At 35.9% G+C, this 24,249-nt stretch overlaps 1 protein-coding gene across 1 annotated transcript in view; it reads left to right on the forward strand.

The window, feature by feature from the left end:
• MEI4 (meiotic double-stranded break formation protein 4) overlaps window positions 1-24,249 on the forward strand; it is a 160,966-nt gene that overhangs the window by 103,824 nt on the left and 32,893 nt on the right. Inside the window, exon 3 of the mRNA XM_004610208.3 lies at window positions 127-258. Coding sequence (XP_004610265.3) covers window positions 127-258 — 132 coding nt within the window. The remainder of the gene's footprint in view (window positions 1-126; window positions 259-24,249) is intronic.

The raw sequence follows: 24,249 nt of genomic DNA on the forward strand, positions 1-24,249 counted from the left end.
GAATGACACAGAAACACACTGACACTTTCCATAAACCCCATAATAAAGCCTTAAAAAATTGCCACCTGAAATATGTTTTTATTTGATTTACTTCAATGTAAATATCTTTTTGTCTTTCATCTTTAGTTTCAGGCACAGCATTATATCTCTCAAAATCTAGTAACCCTGGGAAGTTGCAGCTTGTTGAGAAAATCTACAATATCACTACTGCTATCAGAAATAAACAGCTTTGCTGATGACCTGGGTACCATCAGTCAGGTATGTATAACTGTGACTTAAAACACTAATTCACTTCTAGTTACATCTATGGTCTTTTTCTTCCCTTCCACTGCCTCTCATTGTCAGGTTTATATTTTAGTAATTACCTTATGTCTAATTCTTGTGGATGTTGTTACTGTCTACTGAAAGAATAGAAAGATACATTTAGAAAACACCTTTAAAATAAGCCCATTGAATCATCTGTAATTGTACATATGTGCCAAAGTTGCCCTGAGGACAGTGAAGGGAGTGCTTAGATGAATGACTTGAGCTTTACAGCATGTTGCTAAAGCCAAAGCAGTGAAAAAAGTAAACAGGGGAGAATAGTAAATTGAAAGAAATAAGTAACCACCAGTTTTCACCACTAATTACTCAGTCTGTTGCCAGACCATATGCCAAATTAATTAAGTGGAACTCTCTAGCATTAAGATGCAGGTATTAATATTGTTAAGTCTCTACAGGTGATTCTGTTTGCAGCCAGTGTTGAAAACCTGTGCTTTAAATAAGCCTTTTAATCTATGCAAAGTCTCATATATCACTTCTGACAAACGTGTCTAAGAAACAGAAGTCATTCCCATATTTCACTGTTGACATTGGGATATTATGTTTTCACTTTATCAACTCATTTAATATTCTTGCTGTCTCCATGCTAGAATTACCAAGCATAATTAAGGAAAATCAAGAGTCAGGTAGGAATGTTTTGGTACAGAAAAAATTAATATTAAATAGCTTAAGTCTAGTACATACAACTAAATTCTCTGCATTTAATAACTTGAAAAATTATTATAATCTAATTTTATTCATAGTATGATACGGTATATCTTATGCTTAATCATCTCTCAAGTGACTAATGAGCAGTAAACTTTCCTAAGATCTCTGTCAGATATTTGTTAAGTAATTAATTAGTGATCTGAAGGAACTAAAATTTCATTTTAAAAAGAAATAATGCATTTACTAATTGAATTTACTAATTGAAAAAAGAACAAAGTATTAAAATGCATGCTGGAGTTTATGAGTTCCAAGATCCAGAAAGCAAACAGTGTAGCTTAAAGTTCCCGAAAATATTTCATGGGTAAGAAACAGTTTTCAAGATGGATATGATTTGATAAATAGAGGATAACATAGAGGCACTGGGTATTATTTAAACAGAATATGTGGGCCAAAGAAATTGTATAGCTGGTAAGTTGTTTGCTTTGTATCCAGCTGAATTGGGATCTCGATCCCTACCTAGGTCCACATATGGATCCTGGGTCTCCGCCAGGTGTGATCTTTCAGCAGCCCTGAGCACACCCGGGTATGACTCCCAAATCACAATGAAGTAAAAAAAAAATAAAATATTCTAAAATTTTGAACTATTAAATTCAAAGCACCAGACAGTATGAAACTAGTTTGTGACCTAAAGTAAACAAATAGTCTAAGTCCCATCACTGTTTTTATTTTTCTACTATGTGATAGATTCTACCATAAATTGCAGCTCTGAAGCTATGAGGGTGTAGAGATTGGCATTCAGGAGTCATGGTATAGGTAGTATTTCATGCTTGATGTCATAAAGAGAAGAAAGTTGGGAAGAGACAAAGTTCCAAAAATTTAAATGTAGGTTATCTTTATTATTTGTTTAATGCTAAACTGTACATGTACAGTAGCATATTCCATAAAGCCACATAAAAGTCTGGGGATGTAGCTCAGTGGTAGAGAAGTTTCCTTGCAATGTAAGAGGACTTTGATTCGATCTCTGTCACCACAAAAAACTAACAAAGCCTAGTAAAGATAACAATTTAGGAAATAACAGCTACAAAGATCTGAGTGGAACAAAAGGTGAACTCACATGACACTTGTGACCATCAAGTGTGCACTAGCCATAATAGCAAGACCTTATTGACACCCTGGCCAATCAATGGAAAGGGATCTTAACTGGCAACACTTATACTTCTGTGGTAAAGAATAGTCCTAGAATAAGGGCTAGGATAGAGTGATTCCAGCACTGCTTAGAGAACTTTAAAAGAGACTTGCTGATTTACAACTGAGTTAACTGCTTAATGGATCAAGGTAGCATAGAAACTCAATAGTGTGATATCATGAATGTATAACATGAATTCAGAAATTATGACCTGTCAAGAAGAAAGAATTGCCCATAATCTTAAGAATAGAAATAGAAACAGAAATGACAGAAATAATTCAATTTACGTGCAAGTGCTAAGGATGTGTTATAAATATGCTAAAAGATTTTAAAGAAAGCATGAGTAATAAACGGAAAAAAGGAAATTTCTACATAAAAATAAGGGCAATATATATCAATCAAGAGAAATGTTTATAAAACAGACATTTTCTCAGAAAGTTCATCATATACATAACCATATGGTTGATCAATTTAACACCTATATTTGAATAAATGTACATAAATATTCACAGTATCAATTTTAAGAATATTGTTCTGAAAAACAGTTCCTATTTTTATAACAGAAGAAAGTCAATAAATTATTGTAGATATATGCAGTGTAATACTATTAGATTACAGAATAAACTAAAGCAGCAATACACACAAGAGCCTGGATGAATTAAAACTTTTCTGTACTAAGAAAAATAATCCAGGAAGATAAAGCAAAATATGTGGTATGATTAAATTCATAGAAGATTTAAGGCAAGCATCCTAACATGGTGAAAGAGATCAGAACTTTGGGACTTGATTTTTTTTTGAGGTGCAGCTATGATGGGATTGAACTAGTCATACTAAGGAGTGGGGAGAGGAGGCTGAAAAGAGAACTCCAAGAAAATGATGGGAGGAAGAGGACACTGATAGAGGTTGTAGCATTGGGATATTGTATGCATGAGACCATATTTTTGATAGCATAGCAAATCATGATACATCTAAGAAAAAGAAAAAGAAGACAAATTAGAGAGAATCCAGTGGACTTTGATGAAGAAATACTGATACTTTGCTAGTGGTTATGGTGTAGTTACAAGCATTTTGAAAAAGCATAACATAGCCCTAAATATAGTTTTCAAACCGACTTTGTCCCATACACTGCTCTCCCCCAAAAAAGCATTCAGTTTATCTTAAGAAAAGAAAAAGTCAGATGCCGAGATAAGCACTTAGGTGAAAGGGGACGCCTGCATCTTTAGAAGTGTGCTGATAGTGGGACTTGAACTGTAACCCAGAATCTGTGCCAACACATGGCCTCTCCTCCCCCAGGTATACTAGCGGCAGGGTGCATGGCCTCCCAGTAGCAGTAATTTCTGCTTTCATAGTGCATTAGACCCATATGTCAGCCTCCATATACCATACTCTTAGGAGGGGAGCCTGGCTACTCTAACCACATAAGGCCATGAGTCTGCTAGCCTATCCTAATCTTAATACCCCCCAAAACTCACCCAAAAAATGATGAACACAGGTATCTGTACAACCACAATCTAAAAGAACATGTCCTCAGAATCAGTGCGAAAACTCCACACATCACACAAGTGCACCAAAGAGGAAGATAATATTCTTGAAGGGGAAAGAAGTGACCACCATCTATTGAAACCCCCCCAGAGTCCTCCCTGGCAGTAACAGGGGAACACTGATAGTGAAACACCATTTCACCCCTGAAGCCTCAAGACTTAATACCCACATACATAATCTCTCTGATACAGACTTCAGGGGTGAAATGGTGAGAATATTCAATGAAGTCAAAGAAACAGTAGAAAAGACATACAATAAAATTCAGGAGGAAATGAGTAGAAATAAGAAAATTACAAACAGAAGTGTCCACTAATACAAAAATCAGTAGATGAAATGAAGATCACAGTGAGTTCCCTCAACAGTGGAAGACAGAATCAGTGAGCTTGAAGATGAGCTGCAGGAAGCATGTAGGCAAACCAGGAAATGGAAAAAGACCTCAAAATAGTTCAAAGACCTACAAGAGACCTGTGGGAAAGCACAAAACTCTATGGCTTAATCTCTCTCAATGTCATTGGTCTAAAGGCACCAATTAAGAGACACAGAGTGGCAAATGGATTAAAAACTGAATCCAACATTCTGCTGCCTATAAGAACTACATTTGAACAATCAGAACAAATACAGACTCACAGTCAAAAGTGGGAATATAATTCTTCAAGCAAACACTCTTTCCAAAAATCAGGGTGCCCACTTTTTATTCTATTGCTCTGGCCCCAGAATCAAACTTTTAGATCACCCATCACTAAATTTTTTATACTATTGATGCTGGTTTGTCAATGTGTTTTATTCTTTAATTTTAATTAAGATAATATATTCTAGTTATTGTGGTAAAAGTGGCATGAAGATTTAAATCCTGTTATTTAAATTAGAATTTACAAATTACGAATTCTGATTTTAAATCTGAATTTAAGAATCTGAATTCTAGTTTTAATTCCAATTTAGGTGCATTTAAATTAAAACAGCAGGGAATTAGGGAAGTAACTCACTAGTATGCTTTGCATGCCTGTAGCTCAAGGTTCAATACTCAACAATTTCCACCCCCTGTACAAAATATCACACAGGATAAAGTGCCACAAAATTCATTTAATGTGTTTCTTTTTTGTGTTTACTTTCTTTATTTGTTTTCAAGGCTCTGATTATAGCAAACCCATATCATGTGTTGTGCTAGAATGGTAAATAGAATTAAACAATAACTTGAGGGAAGGATAAACAGGAAGCTAACAAGATATTGTTTAAAAAGAAAAATAAAATCAATAGAAACTAAGTTATAGGATTTGCCAAGTAAAATCAGATAGGCAGAAAGAGAACTTTTCAGCAGATAGAAAGTAGAATTATGGATTCTATAGGAGTTCAGGTCTTAGTTCTGGCAAAATATCTGCTGACATCTGTGAACAAACTTATAATTTGTCTGTCATGCTGCATTCCATGAAGCAGGGACCTTTTTCTATATCGACTTTACTAGTAATTTGAAAGATAAGGACAATCAGAGGTGGACTTGAAGTTATATGATATTACCTACATTAAAACAGTCCTTCAGAACTAGGAGAGGTTGATAATTTGCTAGAAACATAAAAGCAAATACACAGACACAAGGCAAATGGGAGTTAAAGAGGAACAATACATAAAACATATACCCTGGAAAAAGACCTCGATGAAATAAATGATAAGCAAATATCTGGAATGATAAGCAAATATCTGGAAATTTCACAGTAATGGTTTAAAAGATATTCACTGAACTCATAAAAATAATGAATGCAGTAGAATGTATATGAAAGATTCAAAACTCACAAAACTAAAGAACAAAATAATAGACTTAAAAAATGTATTGGAGAAATCCAATTACAGACTGAATAGAGGGATAGATAAAAGAGTTGAAATACAAAGCAACAGAACTCACCCAGATCAGCAAAATATAAAAAACAAGTGAACATACCCTAAGGAACCTCTAAATTGAATTTATAGATTCATAGACTCAAACAACTTTTTAATCCTGAAAAGTTTTTCTGTTTTGTTAAAAAACAGAAATTTGAGGCCGAAAGTATATAATGGACCAAACATGATGACCTCTCAGTGTCTGTGTTGCAAGTTATAATGTCCAAAAATAGAGAGAGAGTACGGGGAATATTGTCTGCCTTAGAGGGGGAGGGTGGGAAATACCCGGGATATTGGTGGTGGAGAATGTGCACTGGTGGACGGATGGGTGTTCGATCATTGTGAGATTATAACCCAAACATGAAAGCTTGTAACTATCTCACGGTGATTCAATAAATTTTAAAAAATTAAAAAACAACTAATAAAATAGAATTGGTAATAGAAAACCCTGTCCAAAAACAAAAATCCAGGGCCAGGACCATAAGACTTCACTAAGTAAATTCTACTAAGCACACCAAAAACTTAAAAAATTTAATAACTCACCTTCAGAGTGTTCAAAAAATTAAAATAGGGAAGAATTCTTCCTATCACATTATGAATACAGCACAACTTCGGTTCCAAAATCAGACAGTACATTGCAAAAGAAAATTATACGCCTATACTCTATTATAAGATGTTGTTTGTGATCAGAATAGATGCAAAAATTCTTTGTTGTTGTTGTTGTTGAATCACCATTTGGGAAGTTACAAAGTTTTCAGGCTTAATCTCAATTATACAATACTTGGACACCCATCTCTTCACCAGTGCACATATTCCACCACCAAAATCCCCAGTATACCTCCCCACCTCTGCCTTTGTAGCTGATAAATTTCACTTTACTTTCTCTTTAATTTGATTACATTTGATATTTCAACACAAAACTCACTATTATTGTTGGAGTTTACCCCCCAAAATCAGGCCTGCTGAAAAGGAAGTATTTGATTATTTGTTTTTTCATTGCTGAGAATGAAGAGATACAAAGTCGCATGGCCGTGATACGTTTTGCATTTCTGTATTTAAGTATTTTAGTAACTAAGTCCAGGGAAATTTCTGTCAGAAATTGCATCATTGCAAGCATTGCAATCATTCACAGTCTAGAGACATTTCTGCAAGAAGCTGCTGGTCCCATTGCTGCAATCTCATACCTCTCATTAGTGGTCCTTATAAGATGGTAGTTGCTGTGCTGTTCCCCCCAGTAAGGAAAAACAGCTGAGAGAGGAAAACCTTTCCCCTCCTGGGGCTGTGGCTTAGTTCACAGTCTAGAGACATTTCAAAATAGATGCAAACATTCTTAACAAAATTTTTCAACAATATGTTGGAAGCATTGTATATCACAACCAGGTAGAATTTATTCCACAGGTCCACAGAGGTTCTGTATAACAAACAAAAAAAAATCATGGTGACATATCACATGAAAAAGGGAAAACAAAACTATGATCCTCTTAAAAGAAGCAGAAAGGACATATGAAAATGTTCTACATCCACTTATGATAAAGTTTGTTAAACTTGGAGTAGAAGAAACATTTCTAAAAATAATGAAGATGATATATGAGAAGACTGCCACTAACATTATATCTACCCCTGGGAAATCTTTAGTATTAGGGAAAAAATATGGATGCTGGGACTGGAGCAAGAGCTCAGCGGGTAGGGTGTTTGCCTTGCATGCAGCCGACCTGGGTTCAATTCCTTTATCCCTCTTGGAGAGCCTGGCAAGCTACTGAGAGTTATCCCACCTGCATGGCAGAGCCTGGCAAGCTACCTATGGCGTATCCGATATGCCAAAAACAGTAACAACAAGTCTCACAATGGAGACATACTGGTGCTCGCTCAAGCAAATCGATGAACAACGGGATGATAGTGCTACAGTGCTACAGTGTTTTTTATTATTGCTTTTTTACCACTGTTCTTCAGCACAGTGGAAGTCTTATACAATGCAATGGGATAAGAAAAATAATCTAAATTGGAAAGAAGCTATCATAATTTTCAGTTAACATGATATTGTATTTAGAAAATTCTGAATGCTTCACTGAAAGCTCTTATAAATTGTAAATAAGTACAATTAAGTGACTAAAAATTTAGTAAAGAGCAAAAGTAACTGGGATAAGGTGCTTGCTTTTCATACAACCAACCATGGTTCCATCCTTGATATTGCACCTGGTCCCCAAGCACCACCATGATTATCTCCTATCAAAGTGTCAGAATAAACCCTTAGTGTATATATCTAAGTGTTAGAAATAAAGCCAGGTGTGCCCCCCATTAAAAAAAAATCAGTAGAAATTTGTCTTTGTTCACAACATCAAATAATAAATAGAGAAATTAAGAAGGCATAAAAAGGGTAAAGTACCTGTAAACATGCTTAAATCAGGAGATGAAATAGCTGTATACTAGAAATTCTTAAAATGTTTTACTATGAGAGATTAAGATAATACAGTGAAATCAAAATAAATTTCATGTTCATGTACTGGAAGAATATTGTAAAAATAACCATCTTAACCTAATAAATATGTAAATTCAGTGTAATGTCTATCAAAATTCCAGTGACATTTTTCAGGGAGCTAGAATAAGCAATATTAAAATTGTATGGAATTAGTAAAGATTCCAAATAGCATAGCAATACTGAGAAAATAAGTCATAATGCTCCATAAATTCAAACTGTACTACAAAGCAGAACTAAAACAGAAGCAAACCAATGATATAGAAAAGAAGGCCCTTAACTAAATCCTCACATATTAGGAAAGCTAATTTATAACAAAAGTGACCAATAGCCTGTCATGGAAAAATAAAGTTCAATGAATGATGTTAGGATAACTGAATAGCCAAATGCAAAAGAATGAAATTATATCACTATCTTGTGCTATCCATAAATTAATTAAAAGTGAAGGGATAAAAGGGATACTACAGTAGATAAGTGAATTTTTGTATGCTGCACTCAAATCAGGTACAATCTCTGGCACTCCATATGGTTCCCAAGCTCTGCCAGGTGTGGCACCAAAACTGTAGCACTGTAGTCCTGTTGTTCATCAGTTTGCTCGAGCGATAAATAAAATGACTTAAAGATTTAAATATAAGATCTGAAACTACAAAGCACGCAGGAGAGAATAAGCATTTTCCTCATTGATAGAAGCCTTAGAGGTGTTTTTTTGGAAATTAGACTGCAACTTAACAGAAGCAACAATAAATTCATGTAGAAGGCAGGAGAGATAGGTACTTGCCTTGCATGCAGCCAACCCATGTCTGTGCAGCTATAGAAAATAGTATGAGATGCCTTCAAAAACAGTAAGAACAGAAATCCCATATGACCCAGCTATGTCACATAAACTTTTCCTTTATGTTTATTGCTGCATTATTTTCTGTAGCTAAGATATGTAACAACCTAGGAGTCCCTTGATGGAGGAATCAAAAGAGAACAGGTGGTGTATATGTACACATGGACTGTTGCTCAGCTATAAATAATAATGAAATGAAAAGAAAGGCATCCTAACATCTCTAGTAATATGGAATGATCTTGTAGGTATTATGCTGAGTGCAGTGTGTCAGAAAAAAATATGTAATGTATAACTTTACTCATGTATAAAAGAACAAAACAAAGCAAAGCCTTAAATTCTCACAACGCAGTGGTGACTTCCAAAGAGTAAATGTTTTAAGGAGTCAGCAAATTAGTAAAGGGGGTCCGGTGCATGGTTGTAGGTGGGAATAAAACTTTTGATGGTCATCACAATGTAATGATATAGATTTTGAACTATAACACTATAGCACTATAGCACTGTCGTCCCATTGTTCATCAATTTGCTCGAGCAGGCACCAGTAAGGTCTTCATTGTGAGACTTGGTAGTGTTATTGTCATATAGAATCGCCACAGGTAGCTTGCCAAGCACTGCTGCGTGGGTGGGATACTCTTGTAGCTTGCCCGGCTCTCCAAGAGGGACGGAGGAATTGAACCCCGGTTGGCTGTGTACAAGGCAAATGCCCTACCCTCTGTGCTATTGCTCCAGCCCTATAAAGAGATAATTTCAAGATTACAAACCAACGTTAACTCAAAAGAAAATTAATGTAAGATTACTTTAAAAATAAACATCGTATGACAGTTAAAACTGAATGGATTAGGTATTTATGCAGTAATAGGGAAAGATTTTGAAACAATAATTGAGTATAAACAAGTTTGACATATCCAGGGAAGAGAGATACCCACATATACCAATTTTCAAAACTATGTATAGAGAACAACTTACAAGTACTCAGATACATATAATGTTTTTCCAGCTTATCACTTTTAAAATTTCTTTTAAAAATTCCAGAATTTGCATCCCAGTTTATGACCCAAAATGGTAGATCACATGTTGTGCGTGTGTGAGAGCCCAGGTTTTATCCTTGGCACCAAATGATCTTCTAGAGTATCCCCGTGTGTAATATTGGCAGCCTCTGAGTGTCACCAGGCATAGCCCTTGCAACAACCCAAATAACATAGAACCTGAAGTAATATGAGAAAATATTGTTTATTGAAAATATATGGTGTTAGGGCTGGAGTGATAGCACAGCGGGTAGGGCATTTGCCTTGCACGCGGCCAACCTGGGTTCAATTCTCAGCATCCCATATGGTCCCCTGAGCACCGCTGGGAGTAATTCCTGACTGCAGAGCCAGGAGTAACCCCTGTGCATCACCGGGTGTGACCCAAAAAGCAAAAAAAAAATAAAAAGAAAATATATGGTTGGTACTCAAGAACTAGAAGTTTTGCACTGTTTTTATGTGGAAAGTATATTTCAGGATAACAATATAAGATGGATTCTGAAACAAAATGTGTCCTGGGATTCAAAAGTACGTTGACTTAAAGTGAAATCTCACTTGTTATTTTTTTTTTCTAGAATGTTTTTCTCGTGACATGTTTTTTTAAACCTCTTATCAGTATTTGGGGGCAGGGAGGTTGGTATGGCAGCCAAGCTATCAAAAGTGTCCAATGCTGTTAGAATATTGATACAGGTGGGATACCATCTGAATTTTAAATATTCAAATACAGCTACTTCAGAATTCTAATATATATAAAGTAAATGAAATTTCTACATGAAACTAAGCTTTCTAAATAAGTAGAATGTCTTATTTGGAGAACAAAATTCAGAAATTGCTGTCTATATCAGAAAGCATTTTTAGTCTTTTTTTAACTTGTCGAGAAAAATAAAAACTAAGCTACATTTTTTTGTGAAACCAGAGCATGCCAATTAATGATTCTAAACCTGGAATGAGTTTGTATGCACTTCCCCCAAAGTAAACTAATTTTATATTTTAGGGGGAGATGTAGCAATAAAATCAACATTTTTAATAAAGAAAAAAAGTAATTGTAATTTGAGTGATATAGAGCTGACCTAGTTCAGCTGAGAGAGCAGTTATATTGTTCTCTAAAATTGCCCATATTTTTACCAAAGCTAAGATCTAGAAAATCTGGTTCTGTCAACTGTCAGCAATAGGAACAGTGTACATCAGACTGTGCTCAAGTGAACAGTGTAGCTATTAGGGGTTCTCCTGAGCACCTTTCTTCTTTTTTTAATTTGGAATTGTTTAATCAGAATTAAGGAGAAATTCCTGATAATTCTAACTTAGATTAGTGAAGCTACTCCATAACCACGTTACAAAAGTGAAAAACAATTATTAATAATAAAACAAAGCTTAAAACTTCCCAAAATTAGCCTTAAAGTTTTATATAACTCAATGTCATTTTTATGCTGTTACTTGCAGAAAGACCTAATTAATTCATTTTTACTTTTACAAGATATTTAGCTTCAAAGTAATGTTTACATGAGTTTTCTTTTGAGAATCTCAAAACCTACGTTAACTTAAAAAGCAAAAGCCTTCTATCTGTGTACTCAGTCGGCATAATGGATGCAAATATCCTATGGCACTCTCAACATACAGGCTGAGGCTGTTTAAAAAAATCATGAGGGTTTGTGAAAGGATGACTTTGGAATCATGCCTGGTTAAAATGCATTAAGACCACTGCAGTAGTCTCTCCTGCCAACACATCAAGTCGGAAGGCTCTAGAATGAATTACAATTTACAGGCAATACAGGAACAGAGGGACGTGTTAAATTAACCATGAAGTTGCAGCTGATAAATTTCAGACTGTAGTGGAAAAACCACACATTTTCTTTCACAAATAGATTGCATTATAATGAGAAGTGGAGGAGGGAGAAAGAAAGAAGGACCTGTATTCAAAAAGACATATTAACTTATTGCTGTGCATCAGGATTAATGGACTGTGGGCCAAATATAACCTGCCACCTTCTTTTAAAAGTTAAATTTTAATGGAGCAAGCCATGTTCATTCATGTATTTCTCTATTCTTGTCTGTTGCTTTTGCACTACAAAAACAGAGATGAACATATGGCCTGCAAAGCACCAAATATTTACTATCTGATTCTGTAGTCAAAGTTTGCCCAGTTTCTGTTATATATAAATCTTATTTGTGTCCTGATTTAAACAATTCAGAAAATAAAACAAGTTAAAACTAAAGCCATAATACGGTGCATAGGGCACTTGCCTTGCACACAGCCAACACTGGTACCCCATATAGTCCCCTGCACACAGCCAACCCTGGCACCCCATATAGTCCCCTGAACCCATCAGGAGTGATCTCTGAAAACAGAGCCCAAGGAGTAAGCCTTGAGAACTGCTGGTGTGACCCTTTTCATCCCCCAAAATAAAAATTTTAAATGGATGAGGAAATCTGGAAGAATATCAAGATATTAATAAATTACTGATTTATTTACATGTACCTGTGATTTTTGTTTTGTTTTTTATAAGGACCTTGATTTTTTAAAAGTATTTACACTAAAGAATAAAGAGAAATTAAAAATGAGCAGTATCTTAAGCTTCATTTTTTCTTCTTCTAAACTTAGCAGTAATACTGTGTGCGGTTCCTGTGAGTCTCACTAAATAATCTGTATTAGTGTTTAACAAGGTTGACATTGGGTCCTCAGAGATAATTCAAGACCTAAAAAGCACCTGAATTTCAGCCCTTGCACCACATGGTCTACCAACCACCACAAATAGCAACTCCTGAATACAGAACTTCAAATACCCCCTGAATATTGCCTGGTGTGGCCAAAAAACATCAAATGAAAAAGAAATTTGACATTGAATGTGCCCAAAGACTGTCAGCGGTATTGTTAATACTATTCAACAACATATATAAAATTGTAAAACACTCACATTTCCATTTATTTATAAATGTGTGATACTAGAACTATCTTAAAGAACAATTTTTCAGATATTATTTGACAACTGATGGTATCTAAATCCTCTTATGTGAAAGTTGGATATGGATTACAATAAAGATTCTTATTTTATAGTAGGATATAAACGTATGACTATCTTTCCCCACAAATTAAATATTGAACAAATATTTAAGAAACACCTTGAAAAAAATATCAGATTAGTCAGGTGGTGATGTATAACTGAAGGGGTTTGAAAAATTTGCCATGAGACGCCAGAAAATAAAATTTGCTGGCTTCGAGTGAATAAAACTAAACTCTTAAAGCTCTGTATCTGTGGGTGCATGAGAAGGAAGAAACTACTGCAGCCTTGTCTCCTGTTGATTAAAACTAATAAAATAATTTTAATATGAAAAAGCAATAATGAAAATCACCCTGTGAATTTAAGAGAACAAAGTTGAAGGTGACATAATGTAGTAGAATGTGTTTGCCAGTTTTCTTCTTTCTTCTGTGTTTGACCCAGAATTAGTTCCAGTCAGTGAACTGTAAGGCGTGTGTTTGATAGCAGTTCTTTGAGAGAAACATCTTTCTGGCTATAGGAATGGGGATGGGGCCCTTGACAGCTGGTTTGGGTTTGTTTTGGTTTTGTTTCCTCTGCAGTCTGCTGCAGCAAGGCTCCTGGTCATGCTGCACGAGCATCAGAGTTGTAGGCAGGTGGCAATCGAAAACAAAACACCACACAGCTTTTTTTTTTTTTAATGTTTTGATTCATTTTATCGAAACAAAATTTCTTTAGGAAAATTGAAAATATATTTTTCAAAATGTTACCATAAGATTCCTTTAAAATGATCATTTTAGTAGCCTTTTGTTTCAATACAAAGCTATACGCCTGTTGTACATAAATACATTTAAGGAGAAAGATCTGTAGATTTAGGTGAACATGCAGAATAGTATTATTAAACCTATTCAATGACAAGTAACTACCATTTGAATTTCTATCTTGTTTATGCTAGAGGGCAGGATGAGTGTAAAGATCAGGATGATTTCTAATTAAAGATCAGATAAACTTGTGGGTATTAGATGGACTTTACATTCTGGTTTCAGAGGGTGGATCTGAAAACACTGTGACAGTGCAATTCAAAGTAGGAAAATGAATTATTATTCTCTAAGGAGTTGACATGTCTTAAAAGTCATTAATCTACTCTTCATTTGACCTCCTATGAAAGTAGCACTGTGCTGATATTGGTAAAACCTGTGGCAAGAGGCAAGCATTTACCACCTGCGAGCTCTGGACTCTGTTCTGGCTCAAATCTATCCCGTGTAGTGGCTTTGGAAAATGCATTTCTCTCAGCCTAAGTCTCTAATCAGAGGTTTTGAAAGTCGCTTTTGTGTGTGTGTGTGTGTGTGTGTGTGTGTGTGTGTGTGTGTGTTTGTTTTTGATCCTCAAGCAGTTGAATCAAAGTCATTGAAGTGGCTGCCAGTCTAACATGTGGCTTATTGCTGTTCTTAAAGTATTGCAATCATGATCACCCTGCTTTGCTGGCCCTTTTGCCATTTTAATTTGGAAAGTATCTCAAGGGTTCGGTAGAACAGATGCCCGCAGAAAGCCTGACACCATTACCAATGCTTGCTGAATGGCTCATTAATCTGTTTGTGTTTGTCTTTCTCTTGACACAATCATTAGACATTGCTTTTTGAATCATGTATGAGTAGAGTTCATAATCACAAAACATGTCTTATGATTTAGATTTAGGAATCTCTAATTGTTTTTATACCTGCAAATAAAAGCTCTCTGTCTACATTACACTTTGGCAGTAAAGCATCTTTTAGAGCTTTAAAAACATAAGTCTTCCAGCAATACTCTATTGCATTGGATTAATTTCCTCTATTCTGAGGGTCTGAGGTAATCTTTTCTTAGTGAACTGATTAAACCTCTCAGCTCTCTAAATTACTGTGTATCAATTCAGAAGTTTTCATTATGAGCTATAATCTCTATGTTGAAGGATATGAGATAAATACAAAACACTATATACTCAGAAGTCTGTAATTTGTAAATGTTTTTTGACTTTAAAATTTAAATCACGCAATGAATATAAAGAGTAGCCTTACTATTTATTTCTAAATGTTACTATCCACAAATTCACCCACATATTGTGGGTATGGAAAGACATGAAAAGCAATCATTTATATTTTATTCTATTTGTCTCTATTATGTGTGTTTAAAATGCTTTATATATTAACAAAAAACTACATCACACAGATGATATTAGGAGATGAAAATGGAATCTATGATTTTCATACCTTTCCTCTGACTTCCCAGAAAAAATTAAGAGCAGCTTAAACTATGACCACTTAAACCTTCTGGAAACAAGACAATCCTTATGCATTTTAAAATAGAAGTGAACGTCAGCCCCAGCATTTATAAGGGAACTTTATTGACCCCCCTTTTCAGAGACTTCATTTTTCTGTATTCCCTAGGAGCCAGTCAGAGGAGACAGAAATTCATATTCTCAGTCTTCTGAATTTTATTCTGTTTTTCTTAGTTCACTTATTGATGCTTAAATTTGAATGACTGCTGGCATGTAAGGGCGCCTTCGTCTGACGGTTTCACTTTGTGTAGACAGCAGCCTTTGTCTTCTATACTGTGTGGAGGTGGCCAGGTAAAGCTCAAGATACAAATCAGCTAGGATGGGAAAATTCTCCTAAGAATACAGATTTAGCACTGTCAAACAGATAATCTCTTTGCATTTAGTTTTTCTATTTCTGACTTTCAAATGCGATTTTTTATTTTCCAGACTGTTCAGCTTCTATTGCTAATTTTAGGGTATGTGTTTATCTGTGTTTGTGAAGAGAAACATGCTTACTTTATGCTTTTAGGTAGTCTGTAGCAAGAAGGCAAATTTAGTTACCTAGTTCATCATATAGTTATAATTAAGGTATTTTAATTGTTTCCTTAATTTTACATTTAGTTACTTAATATGTTTTGAAAGTGTCTGGTTCACAGCGTGAAATGAAGTTCCAAGTGGAAAAATGGGCAAAATAGTAATTCAAACTCTTTCTTTGGCTTTTGTATTTTAATAGATTTTTTAGTATTGTATAGCATGTATATTTATAGATGTATGAATATATATGTGTGTGCATATGTGTCTACATATATACATATATAGACATGTGTGTTTGTGTGTGTAGTGTTTGTTAATTTTTCTGTTAGGTTTTTAGAGTGGGTGAAGTGAGCCATATGCGGTGGTGCTCAGGAGTCAGTTATTCCTTGCTTTGTGCTCAGGGATCACTCTTAGCAGAGCAGGGGTAAGGGGCCCATATAAGGTGCCAGGTATTGAAACCAGGTTGGCAGCATGAAAGGCTAGCATCCTGCCCACTGTATCTCTCTAACCTCCAATTCTTTCCTACTACTACACAGATTTAGTTAGGTTTTGCTTTAATTTTGCTTTATTATGTTATTACTGCTTTTTATTTAGGTGTTTTACTTATACTTCCAAATGTTCTTAAGAATAATTTTTTCAAAGTCCAAAATAAAACTATAGGTTTTAATTGAGAATTTTTCCTGAATGTAACTGTTACTGTCATCCCATTGTTCATCGATTTGCTTGGGCGGGCACCAGTAATGTCCATTGTGAGACTTGTTACTGTTTTTGGCATATCAAATATGTCACGGATAGCTTGCCAGGCTCTGCCGTGCAGACGAGATACTCTTGGTAGCTTGCCAGGCTTTCTGAGAGGGGCGGAGGAATAGAACCTGGGTTGGCCGAGTTCAAGGCAAATGCCCTACCTGCTCTGCTATAGCTGCAGCCTGAATGTAGCTAGCTCTTTAAAAACAAGACAAAAAAATCCCCAACTTTATTTTCTTTTAAATTTTTGCAGGGAATCATTATTTTATACAGTTATATTATAAAAGACCAGACATTGTGGCTTATAGCTTATGTTACAGATGTTTAACATCTTTCTCATTTTTATCTCTTTCTCACTGCATGACAGGTAAATTTCTTAAAATTGGCCTTACCCATTTAGTTTCTCTAATGTTGCTTCAATAAGGATTTCGGTTTTCTATAGGAATTTTGTGATAATCTTCCTAACTTTACTACAATTCATTTGTGTTTCACTCTTTATGTATGTTTTATAATTCAGTATGTTTCTCTTCTTTTAATATTGGCTTTCACCTCTTCAAATTAACATCTGCCCTGTCATGCCACTGAACATGATAAGTCAATAACATCTCTGTTTCGTTTTAAGCTATTTTCCATCTTGATTTTCCTCCTTGATATTTAGGATACTGTTCCTTTTCCTGTGTTGGATTTTCGTGTGGGGTCTATACTTTGCCTAGTATGTCACTTATTTTCCTTATCCTCTATTTTTTTCTTTTTTAAAAATATTGAATCACTGTGAGATAGTTACAAGCTTTCATGTTTGGGTTACAATCACAAAATGATCAAACACCTATCCCTCCAGCAGTGCACATTCCCCACCACCAATATACCCACCCTTTCCCACCCTCCCCCTGCCTCCATGGCAGACAGTATTCCCCATACTCTCTCTCTACTTTTGGGCATTATGGCTTGCAACACAGACACTGAGAAATCATCATGTTTGGTCCATTATCTACTTTTGGCACATCCCAGCTGATTCCTCAAGGCATCATTTTCTAAGTGATCACTTCTCTATCCCACCTGCCTTCTCCCCTCCACTCATGAAGCAGGCTTCCAGCTATGGGGCAATCCAACTGGCCCATGTATCTTCTATTTTGGGATGTCAGCCTCATAGGATGTTCTTCTATGCTCCACAAATGATTTCAGTTCTTTTATGTCCCTCTCTTTCTGACTCATTTCATTTAGCATGATACTCTCCATGTCTATCCATTTATAAGCAAATTTCTTGACTTCATCTTTTCTGACAGCTGCATAGTATTTCATTGTGTAGATGTACCAAAGTTTCTTTAACCAGTCATCTGTTCTAGGGCACTTGGGTTGTTTCCAGAGTTTGGTTATTGTGAACAGTGCTGCAATGAACATATAGGTACAGATATGCTGGCATGGATGTGGGAGAAAAAGGACGCTCTTTCACTGTTGGTGGGAATACCGACTGTTCCAGCCTTTCTGGAAAACAATATGGACAGTCCTTCAAAAACTAGAAATTGAGCTTCGATATGACCCCTTATCCTCTTTTATAGTGATAAAGTAACTGGATTTGGTTGAGGTTTCCCCATATGTCCATATTGACGGTCCTTGTCCTTCACCATAGGTGCCAGCAAAAACAAATGAACAAACTAAAACATCTCTCCTCTGCTGGGACATTTTAGGTAATCCTGAAACTGAATCCTGCATCCTGAATTAATTGTATTTAGTAAGACTTGGTTGGGAGAGATAGTACAGCAGATAAGACACTTCCATTGCATGCAAAAACCCAGGGTTCAATCCCTCGTATGGTTGCCCTGAGTCTTGCCAGGAGAAGTGATCCCTGATTACAAAGACAGTAGTAAGACCTGAGCACAGCCCCAAAACAAAACAAAAAGGGAAAAACAAAAGACTGAAAGCACTAAGCACTGTTGATCCCCATGATCCCTAAATCTTAGATAAATTTTTTCTGTCGTAGATTATTTGGTGTGAAATTGGGTACCTCTTTGTTAGGGAGGTGAATGGGGTTTATTTGCCGGTTTTTTGGTTTTTTTTTTTTTTTGGAAGTGGGTGATGGAGGGATTTGGTCTACACTCAGTTGTGCTCAGAAAACTGCTCGCCAGGTGCTTGGCAGTCTTGTCTCATCAGGGCTTCAGGATGTGTGGTGCCAGGGAGCAATCAGACAAAGCATGCACTCAACCTTTTGAGTTCCTCCCAGCCTCATGAGGTCATTTTTAACAAGACCCCCTGATTTTTACTACCAGGTGAATTGAAGAAATCATATTACCCATTTTGGTGGGTTAGTAAAAATGGAAAATATGCCAAATTTTTTAAATAACTGAAATTAAGACTCACCTCTGTGTTATGAGAAAATTTCAAACGTACATTGATAACATATTTCTTTCTCACTGTTTCTCTTTTGCTCACTGTTCAAGTCATAATTGCTTCGAAGAAGTTTCTGATGTAGTTAAAACCTAGGCTTCTCTGTAGTCTTCATTAATTATAGGATGGAACACTCAGAAACTGTTCTGTTCCCGTCTTTGCACTGTAGATATTAATACATTTTATTGGAAATGCTTATGATCCAGTACTTTATGTCTTCCTTGTTGAATGTGCTAAGGTTAGTGAAAACGTCTTCTCCATTGTTTCTATAACTAATAGAGATGTTTTGTTTCTGTGATTGAAAAAAGTGTTGACTGAAATTACTTCACTTTAAATGAAAGAAAGCAACCTACAATCAACAATTTTCAGTGACCCTGAAACTCAATACAATTTTTTAGTGATTCACTCAGAATTAGATAAAAGAAATGAAAGAAAATAATATTGGAATCTGCATCTTCTCATCATGTTCACTTTATGCCGAAATTCTTTGAGTGTCTAAAAAGAATGATTTGAAGCAAAAGACTAAAATAATATTTTGAGGCAAAGGACTAATTTGTGATTCTCTGTATTTTCTGGGAAGGTAGGAGATATGCACAGTACATCTCAGCACTTTATAAAAGTACTTTTGAATGAATAAATAGGAATGGGTTTGACATCCAAGCAAAGACAACAAAAGCAAAATTGAGCAAGGAAAAAAATGCTTCTGCACAGCAAAGGAAATCATCAACAGAAAACAAAAGGCAGCATACAGAATGGGAGAAAATATTTGCCGATTTTAAAGCTTCATTAAAATTTATGTTTGGAAATGACAATAAAGACATTATATATACATATAAATATATGTAAGTGTATATGTGCGCGCACACACACACACACACACACACACACACACACACATGGCCAACCATTCCATTTAAAGGATGCTAAATACCACTGCTAGGAAGTTGAAAATAAGAAACGGTGAGATTATGACCTCATACTTTACAGGATAACTCTCACCCAAAAGGTAATGGTAACATGTGCTATTAAGGATATGGAGGCAAAGAAACTCATGTGCACTGTTAGTTGTATTGCAAATGGTACAGACATGGAAAACAGCATGGTGTTTCAAAATATTTGAAAATTAGAGTAAACTTATGGTTAAGCAATTCCTATTCAAGATATGTATCTGAAGAAAATGAAATCAGTATGTTCATGAGATACCATTAGTCACTATTTATAGTAGCCAATAAATGGTTATAAAAAAACTGTCCATAAATAATTTAATGAATAGAGATGATGTGGTATAATGCAGAGAGTCTCTTGCCCATGTGCCTGGCTGTCTTCACCGGGGCCTTGGAGGGGATGGGCTCTAGCTTCTCTCCCCACCCCAAGCAGAGCTCCCGGCAGCCAAAGACCTCTGGAACCTAGCCACAGCCATGCTTAAGGCCCCTCTCCACACGTTCGGACGGCCTCACGCATGCAGGTACCAGCAGAGGAACCCAGGTGTGTGTAATCTCATCAACGGCCAACATCCAGAGACTTAAAAGCAAGCTCCCGGAAGTGTGTGGCTGCTTTGTGGCCATGCGATATCTTATAACCTACTTCTCCCTCTAGGAGAAACTGACAAGCTACTGAGAGTTTCCTGCCCACATGGGAAAGCCTCGCAAGCTTCCCATGGTGTATTCATATGCCAAAGCCAGTAACAAGCTGGGTCTCATTCCCCTGACCCTGAAAGAGAGCCTCCAATGTGCCATCATTGGGAAGACGGAGTAGAGAGTGGCTTCTAAAATTTCAGGGATAGAATGAATGGAGAGGTTACTGAGACCACTTGAGAAATTCAACGATCAACGGGATGATGATGATGAGGATGAGGATGTGGTATAATATACATACATACACACCAATGAATACTACACAGTAAAAGGAAGTAAATACTAAGTTCAAAAGATCTTGAACAATACTGTTCTTCATGAGGCCCCAGGTTTGACCCCCAGTACCACATGCCCTTCCTTGAACATGGCCAATTACGGCACTGATGAGCTCCAGTATCAGCAGGATTGACCTCTTTACCCAGCAAGCATGTCCGGGTGTCCCCTCATCTCTCAGCAATATTACATACTATCATTTTTACAACTTGAAGGGAAAAAGTCAAAGACAAATACTTTTATGTTCTCACTTATTATTAAATTACTAAAACTCAAAATTATTTTGGTATTTTAATTTGCAATTTTTCTATTATAAATCATGTGGATATTGCATGGTGATTACAGTTAACAATATCATATTACATATTTGAAAGTTACTTAAAATGTTTTACAAGAAAAAAATTGGGGGATGATGAACACTTACTAGACTTATGGTGGAAATCATTTTACACTATGTACATGTGTTCAAATCGTTTTGTCTCAATGAAACTGAAAAACTAAATAAAGCAAGTAGTAGGTATAGTGACAGAACAGTTTTGAATGCCCTATGTGTATCCAGTGGCAAGTTCAGTAATTAAAAATGCAGGAATAAGTAAAACTATGTTCTGAATGTAGAAATGTTTGAATTAAGGTTTTAAAATTGAAGCACTTCCAGCCAACACTGTTGAAGTAGGAATGAAGTTCATTGCAGTTTACTGGGTCAAAAAATTATCAGTCAGGGCCTTAGGTAGTTTTCCTTAGGGGCATAGCAGTCATTCAAAATGTCATCATCTCCTTGTGAAGTGAAAATAAATGGCTCTGAGAGACAAGTGCCTTGCATTTTGATCAGTACAAGAGGAACATTGTACTGGGGCCAGATGTATATAGTACAGCAGGCAAAGACCTTTCTTTGCATGCTGCCAAACCAGGTTCATTCCTGGCACTATACATAGTCCATGAAGCCTTGTTAGCCGTGATTCTTGAATACATAAGCCCTGAACACCACTGTGGGTGCCCCTCACCCCCTCTGAGAAGAGTACACTGTGCGTAATACCTCGTAAATGAATGAATGAAAACACTGAATGAAAGTAGAGAATATGGCCATATAGTACAATGGGTCGGGCACGTTCCCTGCACATGGCCAACATGGGTTCTATCCCCTTGCAATCCATATGGTCTCTGGAGTTCACCAGAAGTGATCCCTGAACACAGAGCCACGAGTAAGTTTTGAGAACTGTCTGGAGTGGGGCACCCTCCAAAAAGGAGAGAAGAGAGAGTGAGAGAATGGAGAGAAATAAAGGTAGAGGGGAAAAGAAACATGGTTGTATGATTAAAATCCCTGCTTTAGGCATTGACTTTTACTCTTCTAAGACCTTTGGGAAGGTCAGCTTTTGGTCCTGAATGCACTCACTCCCTCTATTCTGTGATACTGCTGTAGCTCCTTCCTAACTAAATTGCCACTTTATAAGCTATTGCCATAGTATGCATAAAGTCCAGTTTCTGTGAGGCCACAGAAGCAGAAAGTAGCTTTATGGGTAATCATGACTCACACTGCTAAATAGAGTGCTGCCCATTTTGTGTTCTCTGTTGTTACTAGCTATATTATTTTGAATATAAACTGTAGCTTCTTTTAAAACTATCTTGTTCTCCATGATTGCTATTAGTATGATATTCAGCTCTGACCATGAGATAGGCATGGTGTTGAGTGTCTTAGGGTAAAGATACATACTCATAGTTTAGCCATGAAGAGAAATCATTGCATTCAGACTTAAGTGGGTCATCAGTAAATATTTTGTATGAAATTATAAAAAGGGATTGAAGAGAAAGTTCTATGGATTAGTTAGTATGTTTATAGTAAGAGGATATTTCAGTGCAGAGTGAAAATTTAAAAGAATTTCATAGGGGTATAAAGTGGATGAATATTCCATTGACAGACTCACAGAAAGGGGATTTAAGCCAGGTAAGATGAACGAGTGAGTGAGCATGAGACTAAAATACATTAGTCCTGATGGCCTGGACCAACACTTGACATGTGAGAAAAGTGAGCTGAAAAGATCCTATCTGCATTTTTCTTTACTGTGGGAAACAAATCATGCTCAGTATTTTAGTTAATTATTTCTTTGGATTTGCAATCTTAATCATACCCAATAGTTTGTATTTAAATAAATACTGGTTTCTTTATATTACTAATTTGAGATCTCTAATCAATATATATGCGTGGGGAGCAAAGGGGTAGGTAAAGGAGAATGAAAAAAATGGTACTCAAGTAACAATAATGTTGGTGGGTGTTTGGGACCTTTTGGTGATGCTGAGCTATTATAATTGTGTACAATAAAAGCATAAATATTTTCACAGTTGTAAGATGTTGGTATCAGTTATATATTTTCTTGAAATAACTTAGATGTCCAAGGAATATAACAAAAAAAGTGAAGAACTGCAAGGATATGGATGAACAAAAGTCCTCTTATTTAAACGATCTTGATTATGAGGTTATATGTGTTTTATATTATGAGGTTATGTATGTCATTCATAATAGGCTATAGACTTGTGCTTGGCATGCCAGTATTATAATTTCATGAGGTTCTCTGTAGCAGCACAAGAAAATCTCTTTGGTTTGCAGTTTAGTGTATGTTTAAGGATCTGATGCTATTCAAGGGAGCTACTTTAATTAAACAGTATTATATTGTTTGAGTCATAAACTATTCAGCTCTGTAAGCATTCATTCCATATGGCAGGTTGATTTAACAATTAGTACATCTAATAATAAAATATAATAGTGATAGAATTTGTTAATGAGTAATTGTAGTTTTATCTTCAATATGTACAAAATGGTTAAGGACAAGAGAAGAAAACTATTATATATTCTATTTCATTTAGATGTTAAAGGACTCGTTTATTGGAAAGCATGTATATGACCTCTCAGTGTCTGTGTTGCAAGCCATAATGCCCAAAAGTAGAGAGAGAGTATGGGGAATATTGTCTGCCATGGAGGCAGGGGGAGGGTTGGAAAGGAGGGGTATACTGGGGATATTGGTGGTAGGGAATGTGCACTGGTGGAGGGATGGGTGTTTGATCATTGTGTGATTGTAACCCAAACATGAAAGCTTGTAACTATCACAATAAAATTTTTTTAAAAAAGAAAAGCTTCTACAGAGGTTGAAACCTAGAATTTTAAAGAGAAAAACAATGATGACTTCTGAAACGGAACTTTTATTATTAATATGTGGTACCTGTTTATAGTAAATTATATGTACATTTGAATTCAAACGCAACCAAACTTGCATATTGAAATTATTCCTAAAAAAAGAGAACTGAGCATTTAAGTTACATTACATAAGTGGGCCAGGTTGGGAGGGATTCAAATACAAAATAAATCACGAATCACAAAATCCCATTAATCACTGATTTCTCATGCAGGCTCAGTAACATCTCATTTCCTCCTTTCCCTGAGATCTTAGAAGTCCATATCGACTGGGCCCTCCTAACGATGTTGCACTGGGGGCTCTTCAGGGTCATGGGAATGAGATCCAGCTTGTTACTGGATTTTGCAT

This window comes from Sorex araneus, chromosome 4 (genome assembly GCF_027595985.1).
Source record: "Sorex araneus isolate mSorAra2 chromosome 4, mSorAra2.pri, whole genome shotgun sequence".
NCBI lineage: Eukaryota > Metazoa > Chordata > Mammalia > Eulipotyphla > Soricidae > Sorex > Sorex araneus.